Source organism: Electrophorus electricus, chromosome 22, assembly GCF_041902795.1.
Source record: "Electrophorus electricus isolate QZ-2024a chromosome 22, ASM4190279v1, whole genome shotgun sequence".
Lineage (NCBI taxonomy): Eukaryota > Metazoa > Chordata > Actinopteri > Gymnotiformes > Gymnotidae > Electrophorus > Electrophorus electricus.
The window spans coordinates 14,408,884-14,436,806 of NC_137518.1; the positions used below are offsets into that span (position 1 = coordinate 14,408,884).

The following is a 27,923-nucleotide window of genomic DNA, read 5'->3' on the forward strand; positions in this document are numbered from 1 at the left end:
GAACTCTATCTTCGCCATCTGCCCTGCCCGCTTTCCCGGGTTAATCCCCCCTGACAGCCAATGGAGCTGCGCTACATCACAGAAATGTGGCATGTGGCATGTCATCTCAATGTGGGTGGGTGTAAATACAGCTTCCAGCCCCCTATAAGTTCATGAGTTTTTTTGTACTTGTTTTCTTGAAAGGTAACAAGCCATCATTTTACAACCAAAAAAAAGAGCCAATATTCAATGATTCAATGACATTGTACACCCAGGTTGAATTTGAAAAAATATTTTAAATATTTAGCTTTAGATTTATTTTATATATCCACTTTTCCTCTTTCTCAGCGATAATTTGATATCTTTAATGTATTTTTTTCCATGTATCCCCATCGGTGGCAGTTCTCTGGCACGCTGCCCGTCATCGACCAGTTACTTTTCAGAAAGGTCCTGGTTGTTATGGAGTTGTAGTAAGAGAAGGGCTTATTCCACTTATGCTAGAAATAGCCAAAGCCCAAATCCCTGTGTGTTCAGGGGGGCACTTTAGTCATCCTTTCACTTCGACTGGGAATAAATGGCCCTCTATAGCACCCTGCAGATGAAGGCCCCCAGGAGAGAATAAGGGCTTTTTGAAGGTTGGAAGGGTGGATGGGGGGGGGGGCACCATTAACTAACATGGTAAAAAATTACACCCCCTTGGCTATCAACAGGGCTGTTGGAGTGCGCTGGCAGCTGCTATTTCCAGCCCAAAGATAAGAGGCATCATCCATGTCCTCCATGTCTCCATGGTTTTCATTTCTATCTTCATTCATTTGAAACATTAGTGGACTGAATAATTTTCTTGTACTTCAGGCTTCAGATAAACATCTGGTCAGTATCTGGCTTTATTTTTAGTGGCCAATATAAGAAACTCAGTTACATGCATTGCGTGTATTTTGAAGGATACATTTCTAAAATATGACTCTGGGTTTTAATATTGTGTAGTATGTATGAGAAGGTGTGTTGGTTGTGGTGCTTTGACGTAATGTGTGGTTAAATCTTGCTGAATTTCTTAACTCCTTAAATATTGCCTCAGTGTCTGCGGCGGTCACATAATTACTCCTTCAGTTTTGGTTTGAGGCCCAAGCACTGGAGTGAAAAACAGCTCTAAAAATGATGCCACTGTTCCTCCAAACCCACATTCGCTTACCTTTCGCTTGCGAAGAGCCGAGTGTTTTTTCAGCTTGCATGCTGTGAGGATCGTTGATTGACAGCTGCCCAGGGGCGTATGCCTTCACAATGGATCTTTCTTGGTGTCAGAAAACATGGCGTTAAGGTGACTGGGCCTTTGAGAAAGCTGCTGACTCACTACCATGAAGATAATGAACAACAGAGGTTGCCACCTCCTCCACATGCGAGGAGAGAGTATATTTTCTCCATCTTTCTTCTCCTCGTCTCTTCTCTGATGTTTCTTGCTCTCGTTTGGGGAGAAGGCAGGGGGGATTCTGCAATTTTGTGATGTGCTGCTGGTAGGGTGAGTGATGTTTTTAAGGGTTTGCTAAATAAAAAAGTATGTGGAAAAGTTTTCTATGGGGAAAAAAGAAAAAAAACTACACTGACATCACTTCATGGATCACAGAGCAGCCTTCTCAGACTGCAGGGGACTGTGTTTCAACAATTCACCACATCCACAGCCAAACATATTATTTTGCAGTTCTGAGATCAGGGAAATACATAACACCTCATTAGGCTTACTTAATGATAACACTGGAGAGACATGTTAAGTGGTGTGCTCTGAAGACCCTCTCCTTCACCCCTTAAGAGCTCGTCTAAAACTTCAAGCCCCTTGTCGTTCTTTTTTCAGCTCAAGTGCACGACATTTTTTGGCTGAAGTGCATGTCAAACCAATGTGCGTGACTTTTTTTTTTCGCCCATAAAAAAATAGAAAGGGGCCGCGGAGCGCAGCAATTAGTCCTGTTTTTCGAAAACAGCCGTAATCGCTTGCCAGTGCGTTCGGCTTCGCCTGCTACCAAAAGAGCCTGAAATGAAGCCGAATCAAAATGAGGTTCTTTGATGCCACTCGAATTCGCTCTTTGAGATGTTTTTCCGGAACGCACTCGAGTCCTGCTTAGACTAATGAGCCTGTCTGAGGAGAATGCGCATGTTATGTTCATCGATATGGATAGGAGCTCACGTTGTTTTAATCTCCCGATCTCGCCGGAGCAGTCCGCAAATAGAACACCTGCCGGGAGACGTAGCAGGTAAGCTGCACACGGCGTCTCGGCTGTGGGTGTGACTCCGCCTGAAGACTCCGTTCAGGCCTGGCCTTAAACGAGCCGCCTGGACGAGCGTCACGACTCTCTCCGGTGCCACTTTGTGTGAGCGCTGATCGAAAGTGGATGAATAAGCATGAAGATTAGTCAAGGTGGAGTGTTAATCCTTTATTCAGAGATCTTAATTGACATTGCGCTCTTACATCTGTGAATAGTCGAAAGCTTCTTCCTTTTGCAGGTCTTTCGTTTTCTCGAATGTTGTGTTTTTTTGTTTCCAGAACTATTAAAGTGGAAGTGTATGACTGGGATCGAGATGGAAGGTTGGTCACCAAGACGTTTATTTCTATAATAATGATTTTACCTCAACTGTAGATGCACTGACAAGCAGGGCAGTCTGAATGACAAAGTGACTTGCATCTTGTTGGATCATTTCATGTTTTGTAGATTTTGGCTTCAGATAACTTTGCCTTTGTTTGGACTTTGTTTATGTCGGGATTTTATTAATTGTTTGCTTTCAGCCATGATTTCATCGGTGAATTCACCACCAGCTACCGCGAGCTAGCCCGAGGTCAGAGCCAGTTCAACGTGTATGAGGTGAGCTGTCCGCCTGCGCCCCCGTCCATCGCGCTAGCTCACCGCTGTAGCACCGCTTAGCGCACACACATAACCACACAATAAGCCAGTTGGAAACTAGTCCACGTTTGGCCTCCGCCTTCGGTTTCCTGGCAAACCTACAGTTCTACATATTTTAGAACTGTTCCTGTGTCGTTTCTTTGTTTTTATTTATTTATTTATTTATTTTTTGAGAGGTGGAAAATAGGTTTCATTAGTGCGCCCCACCCCACCCCGCAATACTCTTGAATTTGTTCTGCAGTGGTAATTGGCACAACAGCATACCAGCATGAGCCAGTAGAAAGCAGAAAGCAGTGTGACTAAGGATTAGTACAAGAACGTTCCAGGCATTGAGAATTTTTTGAGTGCAGCTCTGTCCCCTCACTATGATTTCTGATCCTGCCGTTGGTCTACAGTATGCAGTCATTTGAGATTAACCTTATGGAATTGCAGACTGCACGTTCGGTCCCGGTAAGCAATGCATTTATAGTGGTTCTCAGGCTGGAGTGTACTACATTAAACTCAGAAATGTATTCATCCTTTCCTGTTCATATTTATATTTATTAGATTATAATATTTATTTGATGGTATGGTTTTTACATTTCCTTATTTGGTAAATCCAGTAAAACGTAACATCTCCATGTGGCTGCGCAGATCACAGCCATGACAAGACATTTGCAAAACCATAACTAGAAGTTCAGATTTTCCCTTACTACACCTGACCTTGACTTCAAAATGAAAGGGCCTGTGTGAGCCATTGATTGGCCAGGGCTGGGAGAGTCGCCCTGCATTAGTGATCTTTCCCACATCCGCGGTGGGCCGCCCTTCTCTGGCAGGTGACCCGCGGCGCTCGGCCTCCGCTTTGTCTGGTCATCGGCACGCTGCCTTCCTCGCTCTTTGTCTGGGCGCAGACGGTGGCCTCCGCCGCATCCATCTTCCCTGCTCCGCTTTGCCAATAATATGGATGACCCTGCTGTCATCTCCCCTGACTACCTGACCTGCCGTCACAATGCATATGGAGTCAAATGCCCGTGCGCGCCTTCCCGAGTCCCCTCCATTACGGTTTTCCCACATTGGAAATGAAGCAGAGATGGCAACTGCTGGAAGCAAAAGTGGTCAAAGTGAGAGGAGATGGATGCAGGAAATTGGAGAACGGAGCAGAGATTATTCCTTGTCTCAGTGTAATTCCGCTGGCTTCTTCTGGGCAGCTGAAGAATTCTATGTGACATCACATTTTCCTGAGCCTCGTGGAGGCCTCTAGGTCTTGCTACACCCTCCACAGATGGAGGCGGTTTTGAGATAAATTGTTAATTGATTTCTTTTCTAAGACACCTTGCTGTGCACAAAGCTTGGCCTGTTATGCATTTACCGAGTGCAGATCTCACTTACACACAATCGGATGCATGTGAGCTTATTTGAAACTGGTTCCTGAACTGTTTTCTCCTGCCTGGCTCGTAGGTGGTGAATCTGAAGAAGAAGATGAAGAAGAAGAAATACGTCAATTCTGGCACGGTGAGTCAAGCTATGAAATTTTCTTACCACTCTTTCCTGCTCCCACACACAAACCAATGCGTGGAATAACAGACGCGTGCTCCCAAACGTCTTTAATTATGACGCGACCTTCTGCTCATTTATGTTAGGAGTAAATCAAAACAAAGGCATGTGGCTTCCGCCCGTGAGAACATGGGCTTTCCACATTAATTGGTATCTCCTTTCACACTCCTGCTAATTAAATGAGTAAAGAAAAATAATGATTGGCTGCTTCTATTTGCAGCTGCACTGAGACAATGTTTTCCTCCAATGAATTTCTTGGAAAATATAACATTTGGGCTCGGTGTACATTGTTCATCTTGTTTAACAGATGGTGCGGGCTAAAGGCAATTCATAACCTATGTGGAGTGTGTGTGTGTGTGTGTGTGTGTGTGAGTGAGAGAGAGAGTGAGAAAGAAAGACATGTGGGTGGATGGATGGTCTGAAAATGGATATGAAAGTGGAAATTTGTAGCTCAGGAAAGCTAATATGACATGAGTGTGCCACATAGACTGATGGCTGTGCCAAGCACCCTTCATTTTCTCTCCTGCTACACAAAAAAACTCAATCTGGCAACATCCCCTAACTTTCACTCCTCTGCTTGCTGTCATTAGTCATTGTCTTGTTTCTATTGCATGGAAGGTAATATTACAGGCAGTTTTTGATATGAGAACATTATCTGTTCTTTCATTTGAGAAGCTCGCAATAAAAACATTCCAAAAGAACATTCTGCCACAACTAATCAATTAAAATAATAATTGCCCTCACAGTTGAGACTCTGCAGTTTGCTAATTCACAAGATACCCACAGTCAATCCATTTCATTCTGTTGTAGTTTATCTATGGCTGTTACAGCAAAACAAACTTTTCAAACAGCTGTAGTTATAATTAGTGTAGTTATAAACAGCTGTAGTTATAATTATTGCTTCTCAGCAAATTAACAGTAACTATTCAAAGAAATGATCACTGAGTGACCCTTAGGGTACAGAACAATTGTTGCTGTAAACTATTTGGTGACATAACAGGTATTTATGTTAAATGTACTGTGACGTATTGGCAGGTACAATTTTTATCAGTGGGTAACTGCAGCCAGATTTCCCAGCTTTGTGCTTAATAGAAATGTTTACATTATTGTTACTGTCTTATTGTTTATATGTTTTTGTTACTGTTATTGTTCATGTTCTTCTACAGGTGACTCTGCTATCTTTCTCTGTGGAGTCAGAGTTCACGTTCCTCGATTACATCAAAGGAGGGTGAGTAGACAGCCTACAGGTGTGAACCCTTTGCAGGACGCCTGAACCCGTAGCCTTGCTGTGGCCTGGCGTGTTCCTTCATGCCAATCAGCAGAGTGGAGCAGCTGCATATATTACCATTTCACAGATAACACAGGTTAACAAAGGATAACGGCACGCTAATATTTAGTCCAAGACCTAATAAGCAGCTGGGTACCTGGCCTTATGCATTTGAGCCATATGACAGCCAGTTCCTAGTTTTATCAACGCTGTACACTGCGGTGAAACAAACGAGTGCGGTGATTGGTTAATTCTTTTAAACGGCCTGTCATTTCACTGCGCGGATGGGGCGGGTCTCCGCTGTCATCCCGATGAATGAATCAATTCGCCGTTGGCGCGTCTGAGGACACATGAGTGAACATTTGACGCCCCCTTTCCAAACTTGGATTGATTTTTGAGGAAACGGTTCAGGCCTGGATATACTGTGACTGATATGTTTTGAAATGGTCCTTTTTAAATACAGTGCTTTAGAATGCTCGCTACGAGATTCTTCCCTCTCAAGAGAGAGGTCACCTTCAGACATCTTGGCAGCATGCTTGGAAAGACAACTTTTGACATTTTTGCGCAAGGAATGTCAATCTTAACAAATTTGCAAATTTTGTTGATGGCACAGTGACATACTGGCGGATATGAAATGCAGGAAAAATATTAAATATGAAATATATTTACAGTTAGGATTAATGTATACTATCTGTTTACAGTTCAATGACAAATAATAAGCTTCATGTAGAATTCGTCTCATTTCAGTGCAATTCAATTTAGTCTCACAGTTGCGGTAGATAAGTAAACAATCAACATGTCGTGACTGTACAGTAGACATTGCAACAATTCAGTATTCAGTTCAGCAGGTGCATTCCACAAAGGGCAGTAGAATCTGATGCACAGCAGTGAATGCTGTATAAATAGCAGGCTAGTGTATTAACCGTAATTGCATTGCAAGGCGTCTGTTTTTAATACAGGTAAGCTGAGCTGCAGTTACCCTCATCCTCATTTCATCCCCTTGCAGGATTCTTTTGATCTCAGCTGTGCTCAGTCGTGGATCCCCTGCAGGGCGTCTCATCTAACCTCTGAGCGTTTCATTTTACAGCGTAAAGACAGCGATAGAGGTGTGCAGATTCCTGGAGTCGTGCCAGGGAAAAGGAGGCCGTCTGCAGGCTCGTGATGAACAAAGCGTGACTCCATCATGAGTGTTAATGATGTTTGTTTCTTCCTGTTCTCATTCTGGAGAAAATCTAGGTCAGACACGTAAAGCGTGATGTTCCTGGATGTGTTTGACCTTAATGTCGAACGTCCTACCATAAATCTCCCTCTGAGGGGATGTAAACATCAGGGGTCTGCAACATTTGAGCAGTCCGTAAGCCTTGTGTGTAATGTGAGGTGACACCTGGGCAATTCTGTCGCTATGGAGATAAAAGGAGAAGGAGACTGTGGAGTTGGGAGCGGGGCTATAGGGCCAGCTGGAGACGTGATACGGTGAGAGAGGCGCACCAGGAGAGTTCCCTCTGCCACACGAGTGTGTAAACAATATAAATCTTGACTGTGAAGTCCTAGCAACATCTGACACACTGTGGTACTGACAATACAATACAAGCACGAGTGTGTGTGTGTGGAGGGAGGGGTTGGGGGGGGGGTCTTTTGCGGGTCCTTTGTTTGTTGTGCAGTGATATTTGGTTTCTAAACTGATTAAGCTCTTTTGCCCCTGGTGAAACGAAGGGAATTGCCCCTTAGATTGAAGCACTGTGCACATCAGCCAGGGTTCAGAGAGGGGGGCGGAGGTACCCGAGAGCAGAGTGGTAGTGCGCCTTTATTAGAGTGTGCAGTGGAGGTGGGCGAGCTGACTCTGAGGTGGTCTAACAACGCCCTGCAGGGTCGCAGTCTGCTGACGGGAATCAAGTGCGGTCTCGCTCGTGCAGCATCGCACAGCAGAGAAGCAGAAAAGAAAATGGGAAAGCTGTAATGAGGAGGCAGAGGGGAGGATCAGAGTAGCTCGCTGGCGCATCACCTTGGAGTGGACAGGGAGCTGGAAGGTGTACGCGCAGACACTGGTAGGAGGGTTCTGTCCTCCCTTTCTTGCTGTTTCCTTTCACACATACACACTCGCCATACTGAGATGATCTCTTGCTCTCTCTCTGTTCTCTGTGGTTTCACAGTCCACCCACACACACACACACAGACACACACACACACACACACAGACAGACAGACAGACAGACACACACACACATACACACACACACACACACATACACGCACACAAGCAAGCACAGATTCCTGCAGGGATATGAAATGAGTCTTCTTACTGGCTGAGCAGCTATGCGGTCTGATTAAAAAAACAAAAACTGTGTGTGTGTGTGTGTGTGTGTGTGTGTGTGGGGGGGGGGTGTATTTCAGTCCTGGTAAAAGGAAGCAAAAAGTATTTACAATTATGAAGGATTACAACCCTCAGCAATAGGCACTAAAGCTGTCAATCAGACACTTTATGGACTGTGTGTGTCTGTGTGTGTGGACGTAGCAGCTATACTGGTGCTGTGGTACCTGGAACGCCTCCTCCGTTGCTGAGAACACCTGCCTCTGTGAGCTGTAATTGGACTGGAGCGATGAGTTTTCTACCTTCTTTGGCATGACACGCACACACACACACACACACTCTGCGCTCCACCTGGCAAATGAGGGACCGCTGGAGTGACACGCACTTCCTCCTGCGTCCCATCCCATCGCTGTTCGGTGCTCAGCCCACGTTTAACAGACACCTCCACAGTGGAGAGCCCTGAACTGTCTCCACCACAGCTAACTCTGATCATTCCTTAGTGGAGTACTAGAGCACGGACAAGCCCCTTGCTGGGAGAAGCCATCGTTTATGTCTTCTCAGAGAAGTTTTGTACAATTCGGTGCATATTGGGACATTGTGAGCAATTATAAACGATGCTGGCATGCACCCTTGTGACGTAGCCATCATGAGATCTTGAGTACCAAGCAACACAGAACTGACTCAGTTCTCAATGCTCCTGTTTTTACAGGGTCAGGGTACAAGACCATCGTTACCAATACAAGCTCAGTCTAATGGTCAGAGAATCAGACCATTGCTTGTATAATGCACTTCCCACATGCAACTTGTTCTACATCTTTCACTTTTAAGCAATAGAACGCGAGAAGGAGTGTTATCGCGAATAACATCATCGGTCATAGATCATCACACGACCTTGAGTGTGTTATACAACAGTTCTACAAAATTAAGAAACAAGGCAAAGAAAAAAACCTAGTGTTAAATGTTTTAATATTGGCGATTCCACGTTGGTCAAAATCAGCAAAGTAAAAATAAGTGACGGAAAACAAAAAGCTAAAATGTTTTGAGAATCAAGAGTTATTTATTAGGGTTATTTCATTCTTTGATGCCCTCAGTGGGTTTAGTGGTCTGCCATCACAGCAGTTGACTTAAATTTTTCAACATCATGGTAGATTCGGAATCTGATGTGTCACACCCTCCTTCAGAGGTTGTCTGAACTGGCTGCAGGTCAAATGTCTTATATAAAGTCATCCAGTGTATTCAGCTCCCATATTGTATATGAAGTGTACAAGTACAAGTAAGTGTTAAATGCACCCTGACCCTAGCGATGCATTCAAGAACGCTTCTCGACTAATCAGATTGTGAGGTTGCATCTAACCATTTTATTATAGTATTAAAGTGCAGTGGCTTACAGTGGACGTGGGTCTGGTTTCAGCTCTGTTGGAAGTTCTGTGTCGGATACTCACTCTTTATAAAATGAACCCGTTGCAGTTTTAGTGAAGATAGCGTAGTTGTTTTAACACTCCGGACGAGTATTTGTATGTGCGGGTATGATGGGAGCATTAGCAACTGTTTGAAGGTCATTCCACCCTCTCTGGCAAGGATTTGTAGTCATTTAGTACACGGGTCTGACCCACGCGCAACACCCATAATGCCGAATTGTGGGAATGGTGTTTTAATGCATGCATGAATGTAGAAAGGCCTTTGCAAATCACATGACTTTTCATGAATTAATAAAGGAGATAATTACTATCCAGGTTACAAATGGGCAAAAGTCTTAGTATTGGCCAGGGATTTGAAAGGTTAATGCAATTTTCTACCCTTTTCATTACGAATGTATTACTTCTTTTTTTTGGCTTTTAGTCCCCTGCTCTTATCCCTTGAATCTCTAAGGGTCTCCTGTCTTGTGCTTTTTTTCCTTAAGTTTCATACTGCATGACTAATAAGAAAATTAATGCTGCACAAATTCCATAATTTAGAAAATTGGATTAAGATTCTTTCTTAAGTGCTCCATCACGTGATTTGCTTTGCATTATGGTCCTGATAAAAGTGAAAAATTCTGACATATTACAAAGGACACTGTATGTTTTGTAACAGTGTTATCTGAAGTTCCCATATCACAACTTCCTCACTGCACTAAACGTACAACTAAAACATTGTGGTTGAATTTTCTTGTGAAATGTTTGACTGCTGGAGTTTTAGAGCTCCGCTTTTAATCCTACAACAACACATGCTCTCAAATTTAAAATGCAGTAACTTTCAGAAATTCTAACACAGCAAAACTGCTGCTTTGGAAAAACACAATACAGTGCAATTATAATGGTTTGGTCTTAAAGCCATTCTCAGTATCCAGTTGCGTTTTATATTTAGTGTGTGTTGTTCTTGAAGTCACATATTGACACGGCAGGGTGTTGTTTTGTGGGGGAATTTCGTTTAATGTAGCCTACAATCCACAATGCCTTAGTGTGTCCGTGTATATCCGTCCTGGATCCGGTACCTATTGGGGGCGGGGGAGACACCTCACACTTGGCTTGGAAAGCAATAAGTGGGTGTGGCCATGACCAATGCAGGAGCCAGTGAGAGTAATGAGGGTGGGAAAGGTGGGGTACTGGTGGCAGTGGGGCTGGACACTGCTCTTCCCAGCCTGAAATGGTCTTCCGCTGAAGCAGGGAAAACCTCCTAATGGGAACTCCGTGGAAGCCCCAAGCCCATTCCAGCTGTAGCTGATACCACCCATTGCTTAGCAGGGCTGTGTGCATTGGTCATTTTGCTGTTTTGCTGACTTTCTGTTGTTGTTGTTGTTGTTGTTATTGTTATTGTTGTTGTTTGTCTTGCAATGCTCCCCAGGACTCAGATCAATTTCACAGTGGCCATTGATTTCACCGCCTCTAACGGTAAGTGATTTAATTGATTATACAAAAAGTAGCCAATAAACTGTAAAAAGGTTAGAGTTCCAAAACTCCTTAACTATTTATTTTTTCCTAAGCAGAGCCTCTTAACGCCATGCTTCTCCCACCCAGTGGAGTTTATTCTAATGGCTAGGAATTGTTGGACCCCTGCTCAGTTAGGCTGAACAGAACACTGGTCAGGGAGTCTGACTATATCCCGAGGGCAGATGGCTAGAGAATAGCCTACACAATGTCTTAGCAACACCCACTGACGATTAATGTGACCCCCTGTCACATAGAAAGATGTACTTATTGCAATTACTAATAATTACTGTACTTCTGAAAGTAGCTAGAGTGGAGGCCTATTAATAATTCAGACCTAATGGGGTCCAGTGAAGAAGGTGAAAATGAAAATAACATGTGTGGCGTGCTTGAAGGGGATTTGCTGAAGAAGGTTGCCCAGGACACATTAAATACACTTCTAACGTATTACGTTTTAATTACAGACAATAGCATTGTTGTAGGTGTGATTAGTTTTTGAATATGGCATTTATATAACCATATAAGGTACGAAAGGTTCATTTATATAGCACTTTTCACACACAGAGGCAAATGGAAAGAGACCAAATAAAAATCACTGTTTAAACAGAATATAAAATATTTTAAAAATCTAAATAAACTAGGAACTAAGACAAAAGTTTAAACTTAAAGTGCTAGAAGTTTAATTTGAATGAGTAAAAATAAAGATAAAGGTAAGAATTAAAAGGAATAAAAGTGCATTGTATTGCACTTTTATGGAATTGTGCTGAAAAATTAAAAGTGCAGCATTACAAAAGCTAAGAGAACAGTGTTGAAACTGAGCGGAAGCTATTGTCAAATAAAGTTTTTAATTCAGATTTATTATTGTCAGGGGTCTTCAGACCACTACTGTATGTCCAGCTTGATTGCTAAATGCTGCGTCAGAGTGTCCTGCCAACGTCTGCTTGAGTGAAGCAGTGGAGGCATCCAACCAAATGCATTAGGGCTGGACAAACTCCAGTCACTAAGCCGTTTCATTCTTCCGCCGTAGCATAACGCTAACGCTGATCTCTAGGTAATCCGTCCCAATCCACATCCCTTCACTACATGAACCCGTACCAGATGAATGCCTATGCCATGGCTTTGAAAGCTGTGGGTGAGATCATCCAGGACTACGACAGCGATAAGATGTTCCCCGCACTGGGCTTCGGGGCCAAGCTGCCGCCCGATGGACGGGTGTCCCATGAATTCCCCCTGGTGAGTTTGTGGGCCACCACATCCACGTGCATTCTTCTGAAGACAAGAGGGATTCCTCTGTGACCGACCCATTTCTTTGTGTTCATTTCACCAGCCTAAACAACCTCGGTCCTTGTTCGTCTATGTTGCACATTCAAAAACTACATACATCCTCACAATGTGTGTTAGGGAAATGTATTGTGTGTTTCTAAATGCATTTTTTTCCCCCTGTAAGCAATGCTTGCTTGGAGAGAAATTATGGCTTTGGCTTCTCTCTTCAGGCCCATGGAGCGGAGAGTCTAAATTGACCAGAGCCTCTGTTTCTGCTCCCTCTCTGTTGCATCCAGACCTTGCAGTGTCTGTCAGCTCATGATGTCAGCTCCACAAGAAATCTGTGTGTTCTAGCTTGTGTGTGTGTGTGTGTGTGTGTGTGTGTGTGTGTGTGTGTGTGTGTGTGTGTGTGTTAGAGAGAGAGTGAGCGAGAGAGAGGGAGAGGGAGAGCGAGAGAGCGAGAGAAAGATAGAAAAAGTATGTTAGATTGCATTAGGGACTTCCAGTTATGAAATTATCCTGTAAACTGACCACTAACCTATTTTTAAGTAATGGGTTAATTTAGTTGCACATTTATACACATGTAAAGCACAATTTGTTGTAGAAGAGGAAAATACTATTATATTTACTACATCATTTGCGAAATGTAAAAAATAAAGGTGAACCATGAGGAAGGGATTGCAAGTTTAAAACAGCAACGTAATAATGAGATGGAGCTACAGAGAACATCTTTATTGTGATACAAATTTCACTAACAAAGCTTTCTAACTTTGGTATTTTATAATCCTTAATTGTCTAGTGTTAGTTAAGAACACATTACTACTCACTAGACAACATTTTGAAAGGTTAATCACGACATCTGATTAAGGATGTGAATAACTTCAACAGTGTTTTTGGGATAAACTGTATAAAAATGGTTTTACACCATTTAATTTCAAATCAAATAATTTTCATTTCAAATCGAAGCAAGAACTGTATCACTCTCCCATTACTTATGCACTATTTTGTATTAACACTACTTGTCACAAAAAAATTGCTCAAAACAATCAGAATGCAATGAGGCATTATTTGTTTCATGTACTCTTTAAGGTGTGTGTCTTGGAAGGTCTTAAGTGGGTTTGGAAACACATCGGTACCAATAGAAACTCTATTAGACCCCATTTAGCCAATCGGTAACACAGTTGAAGCCATTTAGTAGACTAATTAGAAATCATTGCATGAATAATTATGGGTATCATTGGAACAGCCTGATACATTATGTGCTTACTCAGCTCAGCACCCTGTTTGGTTAAATCATTCAATTGACTAATCAATCAATCAATGGAATTAAATGGAACTGATATATATCAGTTTCAATGAATTTGTACTTTGTACAAATAGCTTTGTACTGATTTGAGTATTTACCTGTTAGCTAGACAAAAGTGCAGTAACCAATTCCTCCATTACAGAATGGCAACATTGAAAACCCGTACTGCAACGGTATTGAGGGGATCTTGGAGGCTTACCACCAGAGCTTGAAGAAAGTCCAGCTTTACGGGCCCACAAACTTTGCTCCTGTTGTCAACCATGTGGCCAGGTACCTATTACAGAGCACTCAGTGGAATACTTCTATGGTGTTGTAAACTTAGGGATCATTTTATGAAAGTCTGCACTTAGAGCTCCACCACTCCCTTGAGTTAATCAGAGAGGAGAAGGCATTTATGACGGGCCGTATGACTAGTTTTACCTCGTGTTAGTTTTAGTGTTCATATACTTTCATACACAGTTAACCTTAGCCAATTTGTTTTTATGTACAAATGTGTAATCTGAGCACTTAATTTAAAATGCAAGAATGTACATATAAAAACTGTTCAAATGTCAGTATGTGTACTCTAGTAAAACTGATGACTACATACAGACACTTTAGCAATGATATAGATATCGTATCTTGTAAATGTCAATTTCTGCATGAATGAAACAATATCTCATTATTTAGCTAATCTAAAATCCAACATGGTGCTTTTGAAGCCATTTGATATCTTAGATCACAGCAAACAGGAACTCTGGGTAGTTGAGTTGCCTTATCACGAGGCTGCCACAGTACACATGCATTTGACACATTCCCAGTCTTCCCACTGTGCGGATTTCTCTTTGCTACATTCTATTATATACCACTTACCTGTCTATAATATATATTTTCACACTGTACACTCCCTGGATGACTCAAATATATATAGCGACATACACCATGACAGTCAGGAAAGCAGTTACACATCACACTAGTGCTAAGAATCTAATGTGTCAGACACTGTGGTTCAGCTCTCTGCAGAAGACGGCAATTACATCTTACTCTGACCAGCACCAGACACAACTATACAATTTCACAGCCTCATAGCCCTTTCAGGCTCAGTGGTTGTTGAAATAAGCAATACATCTAATAGCGGACAGTCCTTCCCATTTGTAAGGGTTCACGTGGCAGGGAATGGTGTTTCGGCATGAACTTCAGGGCTTAAGAGAAGAAGCTTCGCGCAAAACAGTGCAGCCCTCTCCTCATTTAATTCCGACTTCATGTGAACTTTCTTACTATTTTATCCTACATACCATTAGGGTAATGTTATTCTTTGCTTTCTATAAGGTTAAAATGTTTTTGTTTCACAGCATTACAACCATGAAGTTATTATCAATAAACCCCGTAATTAATGGCTCTGAATATTTGATATTTCTCACCAATTTGAACTAGACATGCTGAAAAAACACTTTATTACCAAGGAGAAGGCTTGAAGCCTTCAAACTTACCCCGTCCAAGTTATTTGAACCCAAACTCGTAAGTTTGGTGTCCGTCCTACTTACTAATTGGAATTCTATTCTGTGCACGTGGGTGTTCCCAGTGCAACTAATTCACAGCATGGGGAGTGTGCATCGAGTTAAAGAAGGGGGCATAAATGATTTTCTGAAGCCTCTCTGCACAATCCATTCCTTTCCGAGCATCAAGCAAGCAAATCTTTTTCAAACTGATTACACATCCCCTCCAAAGTAATTAAAAATGCCATCTCGATAGACTTGAATTCTACTTGTTTAATTAGAGCGTTATGTGCCTCCGTGCACCCTGGCATTGAGAGAGTCAGATACCTACCGAGCCCCATTATTCTTTCACAAATACAACAAAGGGTGGCATAGGTGATGCAAATCCACACTGCGCTGGGTCATTTACATTCTAAAAGGATTGCTGCAGCAGGCAGGGTGGTGGGGAAATGGCATGTAAATTAAATTTGGAGATCTGGAACCTGCGACAAAATCGATCTCTTTTAAACACCTAGCTAGCTTTCTAAGAACACGTGCGCATGGCTGTGCGGTGCACTGGAAGCCACGGGTGCGCGTCGTGAGCGGGGGATCCTGGCCAGCGGTGTTGTGACGAGCTGTTGTCCCATGCTGTCCTTCCACTTTTCCAAAAGCACCTGTTATCTCCAAAGGTATGCGGCGGCTGTCCAGGATGGCTCCCAGTACTTCGTCCTCCTCATCATCACAGACGGTGTCATATCAGACATGTCCCAGACCAAAGAGGCCATTGTAAATGTAAGTATGGGCCTTAAAGTGACCCACACTAAGAAAGGTGTCCTCGTTGGCCAATACGATCCGGCATGCATGATGTGGCCTTGCACCTTTTACAGTGGTTTTAATGGACTGCTTCCAATCCAGTCTGGGAATTCTGTTAAGTGAATTCCCTCTTAGTATGTTCCTACATCTTACAACACAAGAATGGAGACAAACATCTTTATGGTCCAATTGCCAGACTTCCCAGCAGACTGGATTTAAAGGGAATTTGCGACTGTTAATCAGATCATTAGAACAGCCACACCTTCCTTTTAAGATCTTGCCTGCTGCTCTGTCTCACATGTCCTGCTTCCGCACCGGGAATCTCTTCCGTCTTCGTTGGTTTTCTTTAGAAAATAAAACATTTCAACGGAGATCAACTGAAGTAATGCCACTTCTGCATTTTGTATCACGCGTGCAAGTTCTGTCAGCCATGAAACACCAGCGAGAGTAATTTTCACGTTTTTCATGCCACCAGCTGTCTTGATGCATTTTTAATCAAAGTCATTTGAGCATTTGAGGAGTGACTGTCGAGATGCGTGATGTAAGCGGGACTATGGGAGAAAACGGTGTGAGTAACTTAAAAAAACAAACCTGTAAGTGGGGAAAAAAATATTTGCGAGGACCAAATGAATCAGATTTTAAACTTCACATGTAATAAACACTGATGGTTGGTAGTAGATAGTTTCTACTATGATTAATCGTGTTTAATGATGTGATTTTGTTTGTTTGTTTGTTTGTTTGCACGAACATATTTTAATACTGAGCGTCGCCTCAAATATCCTGCTGTTCGCTCCAGAGATGGTGTCAGTAGCGAGGACCCTAGCTAAACCTCTGAACCGATTTCTGCGCTTTTCGAGACCGAGAGGTGACCACACGGCACCGGCCCATTGCAACGTGCTATTTGAGTCCGAGAAGCGTTGCCGAAATTCAGCCGAGAGGTGCCGACGGAAGCGCGGATGTTGTCGCTCGTTCGCGTAGGCGCGCGTCGTGTTGCGCAGGGCTGCAGGGCGCGCGGGCTGCGGTGTCGCGTTGACGCCGCTCTTTCAGAGCGCGCGGGACGTGCCGTCGCGAACCGCCGACCTGCTGATGCAGCCCTGCATGGAGAGCCGCGCGCCTGCGTCACTTATGAGGGAGACGCCGTGCCTGCACACGGCTGCTCGCGTCCTGCTCTTTCTGGACCGCTGCCATTTCACCTTTCAAATGGTCATGGAGAAACTTTCTGCATTGCACAATTCTGCACTGTGAGCTCCCGCCGCCGCGCTCAGCTGTAGCCGTTTCGTCTATTTGTCGATGTAATTTCGGATTGTGGCGTGTTATTAGCATGGCCTTGAAATGATTGGAGATGGGGGTTTTGCATTTGATAAGAGTCTGTTATTTCAGTTATTCATGCTCCCCCTCCCCAGTGGCCTACAGTGTATTGCTTTTCCTTGCACTACTAGCCTGTACCTGGTTTATCTCATCAGCACTCGGCTAAAGAACACTGCAGTCTACCCCAAAGTTCTCATCGTATGTGTAATGAAGTTTCTGATTAGGCCTTGCAGAAAGTAATTGGCAGACGATCTGGAGAGAGTAACTAAACATTTTCATATGATTTAATAAATTATTAGGGGTAGCATGTCCCCGTATCTGTCCAGTGAAGGCAGTGGCACCTCAGGGAACTTGAAGGCTAATTTGAAGTAGACAATGGAAATAATCATCCATGTGTTAGTTTGTCACATGCACTGCTGCCAGCTACTTCAAATGAAAAGTAGTAAAGCCTGCTCAGAAAATCACTAGATTGCATCAATTAGCATATTTGTGGCATCACAGCGTCGTTTTTGGCATGCTGGCTAGTGTCAGCCTTTTAGTATCAGCCTTCTTTCCTACTGTATTCACATATACTATAATTTTAATGCAGCCAGATTCACAGTAAAGCTGTTCTCATTTACATATTTTTCTGTTTCTGTTGTCAGACAACGGGACGAATTTCTGAAATGCGGCCCATTAACACCACATGTCAACCAGCAGTCATTTTCATTTCCAAGCTGCTGCTCTGTGCCACTAAAATTTTATATACATTTTAAATATTTTATAACTGCGACGTCATCTGACAAAATCACCCATAATTTAAAGACGATGGGTGTGCTGTGATTTTAGCCGTGTTTACATGTAAAATGATTACCAAGAGAGAAAATCAGAAGACTCTCTTTCCTATTTTATGTGTCATACAGAGCAATCTGGGTAACACACCACAAGAAGGATGTGTGTTTTTAGACATGCATGATTTAGCTACTTTGCATTGAAGTTTGCAACACCGTAACAGCAGAGGGAGATGTGCCTCTCGTTCTCGGGCCACTCTGTTTTATGGAAAGTAAGCTAGCTGAGGTTTGACCAAAAAGTTGCTAGAAAAATCCTTAGATTTTTTTTTTCATTCCACTTTAGTGAAAACATCACTTAAGGGGACTGAGAACTTGCTAATTCTAGCAATTCTAGTCTCTAAATTGGCAACCCTGGTCACGTGGGACCGAATACTGGAGTGTGCTAATGGCTCACCCAATGCTCACATATCTGTTGCTGTTGGCCAATTAAATGTCACTGTTACTGTGATGGGCGGGACAATTAATTAGCCAGCTAGCCCACTGCCATGGTGTACCACGGACTCAGTCAGTGTCTGATGAGAAGCCCAAATGGAGCAGACTTAAACTGCTGTCTGAAGTTATAAAGGTCCTGTACACACCGACGAGGCACAAACTTCTCAGCTCCGCTCTCCTTCATTAGTTCCCGAACATCATTAGTCCATCCCCAAGCTGTCTGTTAGGCCACCCAGTGGCAGGCAGTGCTGTGTTTCGTGCTACACTTATATGGTCCAGGGTGTATATTAGGCAGGGAAGGTGAGCAAGACCTTTCGGCGCAAACGAGGGCTCCGCTGTTTTACCCAACCAGACCTTTCTTATTAGAGTGTGGCTCAGTAAAAACATCCCATAATCCCATAAACCATCTGGCCAGCATGACTGACTGAGCTGTGGGTATTTGAATATGGAATGAGAGAAAATAAAAAATATGACGCTGACAGTTTATGTGACAGTGTGACATGCACCCAGATGTTGTTTTTTTTTTTTGTTGCTCTCTGTGTGTGTGTGTGTGCGTGTGCGCGTGCGTGTGCTTGTGCGTGCGTGCGCGTGGGTGTGTGTGTGCATGTGTGTGTGCGTGCGTGTGTGTGCGTGCGCCTGCTGTTACACCACTTTTTTTTTTTTGTTGTTGTTGTTGTCAAGGTGACTGTTGTGAATGGTGACACTTTTTTGTTTTCTCATTATGCTGGATCTGTCCTGTCATTCAAGTTAGGAGGTGATGGCACAAATGTGGCAACAGAGCTCAATTATCTGTGATGCTGGTGACATGCACCCCTGACATGGAATGTCGTAAACTCTGTTGTACACACATCATTTGAGACGCCTGAAGAAAGAACTTTCACCCGCCGTGCTTCAGGGGACCTCTGTTTGCTGCTTTGTTCTGAGACACAAAATTGAAGCCAGTAAACAAAATTGATGTCTGAGCCAGCGTTGCGGTGTGAGGCCGTCGTTATATAAAGCCTCATGAATCTCAAAATATAGCGGTCGTTTTGGTGTCTGATTACATAAGGAATGAATTTCAGACAGGCCTCTGCACGTCTCTCAGGGCGTTTCTCTGGGTGGCTGTACCGTCAGATGTTTGCTAATGTGCTCTGTGACTCATTTTTGGCGTGACGGCTTCGTCTCGTATCCAGAGTGGGAGTTGCCGGGCGGGATGCTGGAGCAGCGGGTGTCGTGGCGATCATACTGGCCCCGCCTCCCTCTCCCTGTGTTCCCACCCTAGAATCCTCTACAGCCAATCCGAACCAGTGGCAGCAGAAAGGACAAACCGATGAGCAACAGGACAAACTTTTGCTAAGGGATATAGTGTAATATAAAAGCTATTTATTTTCTGTGCTTACTGAGGCTTCATATGAGGTCTCTCTGCTGCTTAACCCCAATATCAATGAAAATATTCACAAATGGTCATTTTTACAGTCTATGTCCCTTTTTTTCCCACGGATTTTTTTTTTCTCCTTCATGTCACAGACTGTTCCATTAAACACTACCATCCATACCCTGAATATTGACGCCCCCCTTTCAGAAGTGATTAGAGGTGTTTTGTCAGAAAATGTACTCTGACATCAAAGATGACTCATAACTGTCTTGAATATCCAGAGATGCCTGTTTCTTCTGAAACATTCATAAACATCAGAGTGAACCCAACCTAACAGCTCTCCCTGATTATTACTGTCTCTGTAACCCCTTCTAGGACATGCAAGACACTAAATTAATGGTCTTTCAGATGACTAAAATGATCTACATCTGGTTGTCGGTTTTGCGGACAGTTTCTCTCATGTTGCCGGCATGAGAAATAACTTGCATGTTATTTTCAGTTTGATTCCAGCCCAAAGGCACTTCATTATCTATCACATATGGTCTAATGCCTGAACAAAACTGCTTTAAAATTGGGTTTAACCCAAGAATACCTTTAAAGTGACCCAAGAGCTTATTATTGTCACATACTATAGCTCCTCAGATCGGTCATCTGCCCTGGTATTAATTATATTTTTCCTATAAAGCTTAAACGTTATACATACCAAAGGCTCAGACTATCAACTATCAAATATGGGAATGTTGATTCCATTGTTTAAAAGCCGTACAAATTAATTCCTTTAGAATGCACTTGTTTGCTTATTAAATTCTTTCTAGATGTACCAGGATGGAAATGAAATGTTTTTATTGCCCCCAGGCTGCCAAGCTGCCCATGTCTATCATCATTGTCGGGGTTGGCCAGGCCGAGTTTGACGGTAAGTGCGTGCTGCCTTTTCTGCTTTGTGTATATGAAATCACGTTTATTTACCCTAGCCTCATTAAGAAGGACAGTCCCTGCCGAGGTTTTAATGAATGGGCCGAATTTAAAAAGCACACAGGTAAGAACTGCTCGGCTCGTTTTTCGCAATTAGGCAGACAGACGCTCCAAGAGCAATTACCGGCTCATTTGCATGAGTGGAGAAATTGCGTGGAAGGCGGGTCACAGGGGGCAGTGTTTAAAAAAATGTGCAGCCTAATCACCGCGGATGCTGTAATTAGCACGCCGCACCCAGGGATGTGCACGAGCCGTAGCGTCGGACCGCCGCGTGGCCTGTTTGCATGATGGAGCCGGTGATGGGTGGAGTTAGAGGCGCTGTTCAGCAGGAACACGTGACCTGTGTCCTCCACTGCACTGAGGGGATGTTCCAACGCCTGGACCAATGATAGCCCTGCACGTTGCTTAGGCAGAGAGGGGTCTGTACTGGAAGTCAGTAATAAAATTCAAAGTGCTCCTTCATTATGGGCACCAATTACCTTTGGAGAGAGCACCAGAGCACTAAACTGTGATTAACACACTAATGGACTCTGTCTTCAGTTACCTCTGATCATGTGCATAGTTATGTACACTGCTCCGACACCTTGTCATGTTCTGGTCTGAAAGGGTGTGGTTTCTGTGACATCTTTGAGGGTTTTTTTTATTTATTACAATATTAGAAAATGTATTATGTAGATGTTTTGGTCAGGGAAGGGAGCAAACTTTTAGTACTTAGTACTGTGAAAGTAGAAAATAATAGCTTGTGCTAGTTGAAATTCTGATTTTCCATTAGCTCTGCAGTCAAATGCCAATTCAGGGTTTAGTAGTTTGTGTTAATGCAAGCAGGTCTTGTTAGTGCAGCGTCCTGCTTGGTGGTGAAGCTACATGGCCATAAGTCATAAGCCGTGGGAACATGCCCGATGACAAGCAGGAGCCACCATAAGTGCCTTGTGCAAAAAAGATGGGCAAGGTGAGATAATATTAGCGGGTGTAATGATTAATATGTTGTTAATTTCCAAACGCATTAGGTGTGTCATACCCTCAAAGGGGGTGCAAACCCCAACAAGAATGGAGCAGGCAGGGCAGTGATTAAAATGATTCACTAAAGAGGAGATGGAAGTGCTTGTATGTGAGGGTGCAGATGTGCAAATTTGGACCCCATCGTCCTGTTAAACTCAATCATTCTAGGTGGAAACAGTTTGTTCACCAGAAATTGGTAGAAAAACATTACCTGTGCACAATGCTATGAATCATGTCAGAAATCGCACATCTTCACGAATGGTGCCAGAAATCGCACATCTTCATGAATGATGTCAGTGATGTTTATGCCCACCTTATATAGATCAAGTAATGGAGGAGCTAGTTAAGACTCATTATAAGCCTCTAGTTCATGCATAAGGCATGACATCACCAAAATGCCAATATGATGTCACCATAGCATCACCACATAGATGTAGTGGCAGCCTCTCCTGCGCTCATGAAAATAGGACTGGTGTTAACTGTTAATAGTTCGTTCTTTTTTTCAGCCATGGTGGAGCTGGACGGTGATGACATAAGGATTTCTTCACGAGGGAAACTAGCAGAACGGGATATTGTCCAGGTGACATGAACACTGCGACAGCAACAAGCTCTGAAAGTCTCTCTTTACCATTTGTTACACTCAAATAAGGAAAATTCTCTGAAATAATTGCCTAATTGCTTTTTGTAACTTTTTAACATTTCCAACTGTTGTGATACTCTCTTATGCACATTTAGAGCGAGTAAGACTTGCCTAATTTGTGTTTTTTATTACCTTATTTGTGTTGTTATTTATTTTTAGATGAGTTTTAGGCAGCTGCTAAAACAAAATACATTTTATAATAAAACAATTAAAAATGTAGATCCCTAAAAATTTCTGAAATGCTCCAAGATGTTTCTGGTGGTGCTTCAAATGTTTTCCGCCTGTGTCCAGTGATAATGCCTGGTAACAGCTAATGCCCTACCCTTAACAGAATCTTATGCAATTTTTGTTTGCATAATTAATTTCATTAGCCTTATTTGAATCAGTCGTTGGCTCTGTCTCTAATGGAAATTTGATGCAATTGATTCTCTTAACAAATCAACAGATGCGTTTATGAATAAATAAAGTCAAGACATAGCCACCAATCAGCCAAAACCTCTTGATCTTTTTAGTTTGTGCCATTTCGCGACTATATGGACCGGACGGGGAACCACGTGCTGAGTATGGCACGACTGGCCAAGGACGTCCTGGCCGAAATTCCTGACCAGTTCATCTCCTATATGAAGAGCCGGGGCATTAAACCCAACCCATCACCCCCTCCCTACACACCCCCAGGACACACGCAGCACACTCAGATCTGAGGCCGTCCTCCTCTGAGGACTTGCTGGAGATGACATCAGCCTCTCTGGAATGACAGGAGAGGCGTGATGGTATAGCCGGGCTTTGGCCTCCTGCGTTGCTGTATGTTCGGACACCCCGGAACACTCAGAGGTGCTGATGAATTTCTGTTTGTTTTTACGTTTTGTGCCCTGTTTTTTTTTTTCTGGGAGGACAGCATGATCCAAGGATAAGACTCAAGTTTTTTCTGTCAAAAGAGAATGAAAAAAAAAAAAACCCTGGCCTGTGACTGTTTATATTTTGGAGGTGCGATGAAGAGTAGGAGGAAGATTATGTTTGTGATTTCAGCTTGTGCCTGTAAGTGGTCTTCTCAGTGTACCAGGATGAGTGTACTCTGCTCTAAACTTGGACCTTTCTCCACATTGGTGTTTTAGAATGTATGTGCATTCAGGTGACGTTTTTAGATACCTAGCTCAGTGGTATTTATTTTAGATTGAGATTTGTTTGTATACATTTGATTGGCCACTTTAGCACACCACTTGGGTTAAATGTTGTTTGAAACCATAAATACATTCTGAAAGCATGTGGGAACGAGTCAAGATAGATAATTTAGCCTTTCTCTATATAGATACTTTCTAGGCAAAAAGAAAAAACAAGATTGGTATGCAAAAATCAAACTGAAAGTCTACAAAATATGCTGAATCAAGATTTAGTGACTATTAAACTTTTAAAGACACTAGGCGTTGTCCAAACCATTGCAGAATATTTTCTATAAGCTTATTGCATTTTGCAATGTTTACAAAACAGATATTCTGGAATTGTATTCTGTTTGCCCTGGCCACCGATGTCACCCGCACTAAGATGAGCAGTCACGTCTGCACCATGGCACGAGCCTGGACTAATCGCAGTTCGGCCAGTGCCCTGCTTTTCTTCTGACTCCCTCCTCCTCTTTCTCTCCTACAAGAATGACAACAGACGAGTGGCGCTCTGAGTGGTGGTGATCCACGGGGCAACAATTCCATCCTGCCAAGAGGCTTTTAATCAAACAAGGCCGAGACCATTCTGCTGACCCGTGCTACCGGTGTCCGACGGGCACGATGGGCTGAATGGAAGCCTTGGCTCATTAGAACGGTCTGTCACAGCTCTGTTTGCAGGATAGCACGTGGTTCTCTGCAGATTTGGTGAGTCATGGGTGATGTTCATATGGCAGTGCACGACAGGGCCCTCAAGATAAAGCTACAGCACTGAGTCATCGGTGCTGAACATAAGGTAGAGGCAGAGCGTGGTCTCGCGTCATTTTTACAGATCTGTTTCTGACATGGGACAAACTGTTTGGATCCCCTTTTTGGGAAACCAACAATATCCCATGATTAGCTGTCTTTGAATGCATGAGTGATGTCAGATGAACTTAACTATGCATATCAATTTCACCACAACTGTTCAAGGGTGAACAGGACATTTCAAGTTTATTAGGCCTTCAACTGAAACAGGCATTTAGCCTATCGATGTTTTCTACATTTAAATTAAAATGCAACATTTCTGGAAACTTTGTTATAAAAATATAAATATCAGTTGAGCTATCCATGACAAATTACAACCAGGAGATGGCTAATATTCTGAGCAAATGTTCTTAGATCCTTATTAAAAGCCTGTTTTTCCCAGTATTTGCCCAGATGAACTCCTGCAAAAAAGACTCAAAGGCCACCTTGGGCGGCAATCCAGTCCATGTAGAAGATGTGGGCTCATGTCCTGATCGAGGTTTCTGGCTCAGGCAGAAGTGCGCAGCAATGCCTTTTAAAACACCTCATTTATCCTGTTGCCACATTCACTCAAACTGTTCATCTGTTCATCGGTTCTTTGTAATTTACCCAGTCCATGACATCACTTCCCTTTTATATTCCTGGAGGAACCCACTGTGCGTGGTGCATTAGGTCGGACAACCACAGCACTCAAGTGCAGCACTACGTGTGCAATGTGTAAAGTAACTCGCGATGGAGATGAGATGGAGACTCTAATGATGTTTCGCCCCCAGCCTTGTCAAGGCTTTACAATACTGCATGGCATGCGTGTGTATATGAACACATAGTACATGCATCCTAAGCGTGATGTGCGCTTCTGAAAGAACATGATCAAGGCTGCATGCTCACGTGTTTTAGTTAATTCCATGCCAAACTCTTCAAAGAGACGAAGACTGAGTGGAGCCTTGCTTACAGTCATTTGTGAAGGGCATATTGGCAGGTGTTGCAATCAATTAGGTGATTCACTTTTTTTTCTGTGTGTGTGTGCATGCATACATGGAGGGGCTGGGCAGTATGGACCCACAATCTTCACTTGGAATCTTAACTACATTTCATCTGTACATTATCCCTTTTTGGCGATGATTATATTCTCATATCACCTTTTATTTATTTATTTATTTGCCTGAAATGTATGATGAAACGTTGATTGCATTCTTACATCCAGACAATGTTGCCAGTATCCATTCACTCTTAACCACACCTGATTGACTCTCAGACAGGATGTAGATACACACTGAACATTCAGTGACAACATCTGTAACATATGGTAGAATCAGTTTCAGCCATTAATTGTGCATGTAACTATAGCAACAGCTTTAGTGAACTGCTCCGTTTTCTTATCTTGCTGTTCCTGTACCTAAGCTGAGATGTCGTGATTTGTTAAGGTTTGGGAACTGGCAGTCTCACAGCATCTCACAGATATTGTTTGTTTTTATGCTTTGATATTTTTTTTAAATGCCTATATGGTTTTGTTCTGAAATCATTTGTTGTTTTGGTTTTTTTTTACTATCTTTTATTTTAATAATTATTTTCACTGATATGTTTTTTTTTTCTCTCCAAATGAACTATATTGTACATGATTGTTGTCATAACGGTGAATTGTGAAATGCTTTGTATCAGATTGCCTTAACCGAAAATTAATAAAGATGACAAATTCTTTTATTTTTTCTTCGACAAATGTTCATTCTTTGGGTGATTTTTGGGTGATTCGTAGTGATTCGTATGTTTCCCTGGGAAACATATTTCCTTTTTTTTTTACTTTCTACATCAGCCTCTTTATCATAAATGCTCAAATGCAGACTCCTTAGTGCTATAAAACTGACCTAATCCTCCTGTTTGAGGAACAAAGTCTAACACCAGTCTAGAATCACAGTACGGTATATTTTAACCCCCCTCAGATTAAAATCCCCATAACCCTAAGACACAAACACACATACGCAGTGTTGACTCATCATAACTGCAAACAATAAAGCATACGTTACTGTCAAATTACACAGAGTGAGACTTCAGTTGGAACGAGTGATGTAATGGAAATGTACGGCGAAATCTGAGAGATGTTTATTTCACCAGAACACTGTTGCCAGTGTTTGTGGTTTAAAAAAAGTTCCACTTTATGTATTTAGAATCGGGTTTCCAAATGCCCACGTCCAAACTTTTTAATGTGCAACAATGATTTTGAAATGCTCAAAAAATAGATTAAACAAATTGACCAATAAACAAAAGAGGTGCTTTGTCACCCTATAGGCAACAAGGTTCCAACCTTGTGTGTGGCGAGCTACTGCCCTGTAGAGTGTAAACCTGAATCTCAAGTTTAGATTCTTTTGACTATCTTGACCTTAAGACACTAAAAGTATGTTAACCTTGCTAGCACGGAGGCTGATCTCAAGGCACATGGTTGCATATTCTACTACTGCAAAGGAAATGCCAAAGTTGGACTGAGATCAGCACCCAGTAAATAGACCCTGAACTTCGCAGTCACCAAAACTCAGCAGTAATGCTTCGAACCAGGTTATATGCACAGTGTACATTCTCAGCATGCATAAGTAATCAGGGCCTCTGAGACTCCTATTCCATATCCCGTTCAAAGTATGTTGAACCAAGGTGTATTCACATCCAGCATCCACCTAGAGTTACATTATCCAGCACACAGCAATATGTCATTTACATTGTTTATCAGGTGCAGAAGGTACATGTTTCTCAATGGAATAGATGTCAAAAAAAAATTCAGAGCATAGAACTAAATTTGGGAAAGTTAAATTAAGCTTTGACTCTCTCACTCTCTCACTCACTCTCTCTCTCTCTCTCTCTGTGTGTGTGTGTGTGTGTGTGTGTGTGTGTGTGTGTGTGAGAGTGTGGATTAATCACATATTCTCTAGTGGATGATACTTGGAAAACTGTTGGGTGGACAGTTAGAGAGACAGATGCATTGTTTGTGGTTGTCATTACATCGGAACAATCATTTGAATGCGGACAGCTGACAAATGCAAGGTGCTAAATTCCGACATGAATTCCATGTGTTATTTATGGTCAACACCTGGGAAACGCTAGTTCACAAAAGAGCCCTTGCCTCCTCACATCTCTCTGTATGTGCCTTTTTTGTGGGGGGTCTTTGTTCCTTTGTCTCTTCCACGCATTTTTAATGAAAGGCTCTGCTGCCGAGTGGATGGGCCACCTGGGAGACTTGAGCAGCTGTCACGGGCTCAAATCTGATCTGGGATCAGCTGTGTGATGGCCTCAGCTGCAGCACAATTAGAAACCCCAACTTTCTTAAGGACACTGGGTAGGAATTGCCCAGTCTTGCTCAAGTCTTGCTCAACTCCTGTGCCATACTAGACAAATAGCACAAGGCCACTGGACAATGATTCTGTTTATCAGTCAGCTAAATGCCATAATGCCATAAATGTAAATGTAAACTAATTCATGGGCTTGTTTAGAGTTGTATATTTGGACCTTGGACAGGTTATGGCAGTGATGATCAAAGCATGTTGGTTTATGTCTGTGACCTAATTTGCAATAGTAAGAAGGGAGAAGGTTTGAAATACCAAATCTCAACCTGAGTCCTACAACCAAGTGCTTGTTTTTAAGTTGTTATTTAATGGAAATTTTGTTATGATTCACATTACACTTTCTAAATGAGAACGCTGGAGCTATAACAAATGTGTATATCCAAGATTTATTCTCTGTGACAAATAAATAGA

The 27,923-nt window shown here is 42.7% G+C and overlaps 1 protein-coding gene across 5 annotated transcripts in view; it reads left to right on the top strand.

The window, feature by feature from the left end:
• The window catches only part of cpne5b (copine Vb), a 73,749-nt gene extending 47,856 nt beyond the window's left edge, over nt 1–25,893 (top strand). For 2 of the 5 annotated variants that reach the window (XM_027023090.3, XM_081705396.1), the window contains 11 exons: nt 2,510–2,551; nt 2,750–2,825; nt 4,302–4,355; nt 5,564–5,625; nt 10,796–10,842; nt 11,930–12,111; nt 13,590–13,717; nt 15,591–15,693; nt 20,494–20,551; nt 22,116–22,189; nt 22,762–25,893. In XM_027023090.3, the coding sequence (XP_026878891.2) occupies nt 2,510–2,551; nt 2,750–2,825; nt 4,302–4,355; nt 5,564–5,625; nt 10,796–10,842; nt 11,930–12,111; nt 13,590–13,717; nt 15,591–15,693; nt 20,494–20,551; nt 22,116–22,189; nt 22,762–22,950 (1,015 nt within the window). In that variant the 3' untranslated portion in view covers nt 22,951–25,893. Of the gene's footprint in view, nt 1–714; nt 2,220–2,245; nt 2,384–2,509; nt 2,552–2,749; nt 2,826–4,301; nt 4,356–5,563; nt 5,626–10,795; nt 10,843–11,929; nt 12,112–13,589; nt 13,718–15,590; nt 15,694–20,493; nt 20,552–22,115; nt 22,190–22,761 lie in introns of those variants that run through there. The other 3 variants (XR_014119374.1, XM_081705397.1, XM_081705398.1) reach the window with 3 other exon arrangements.
• The last annotated feature ends 2,030 nt before the right edge of the window (nt 25,894–27,923 follow it).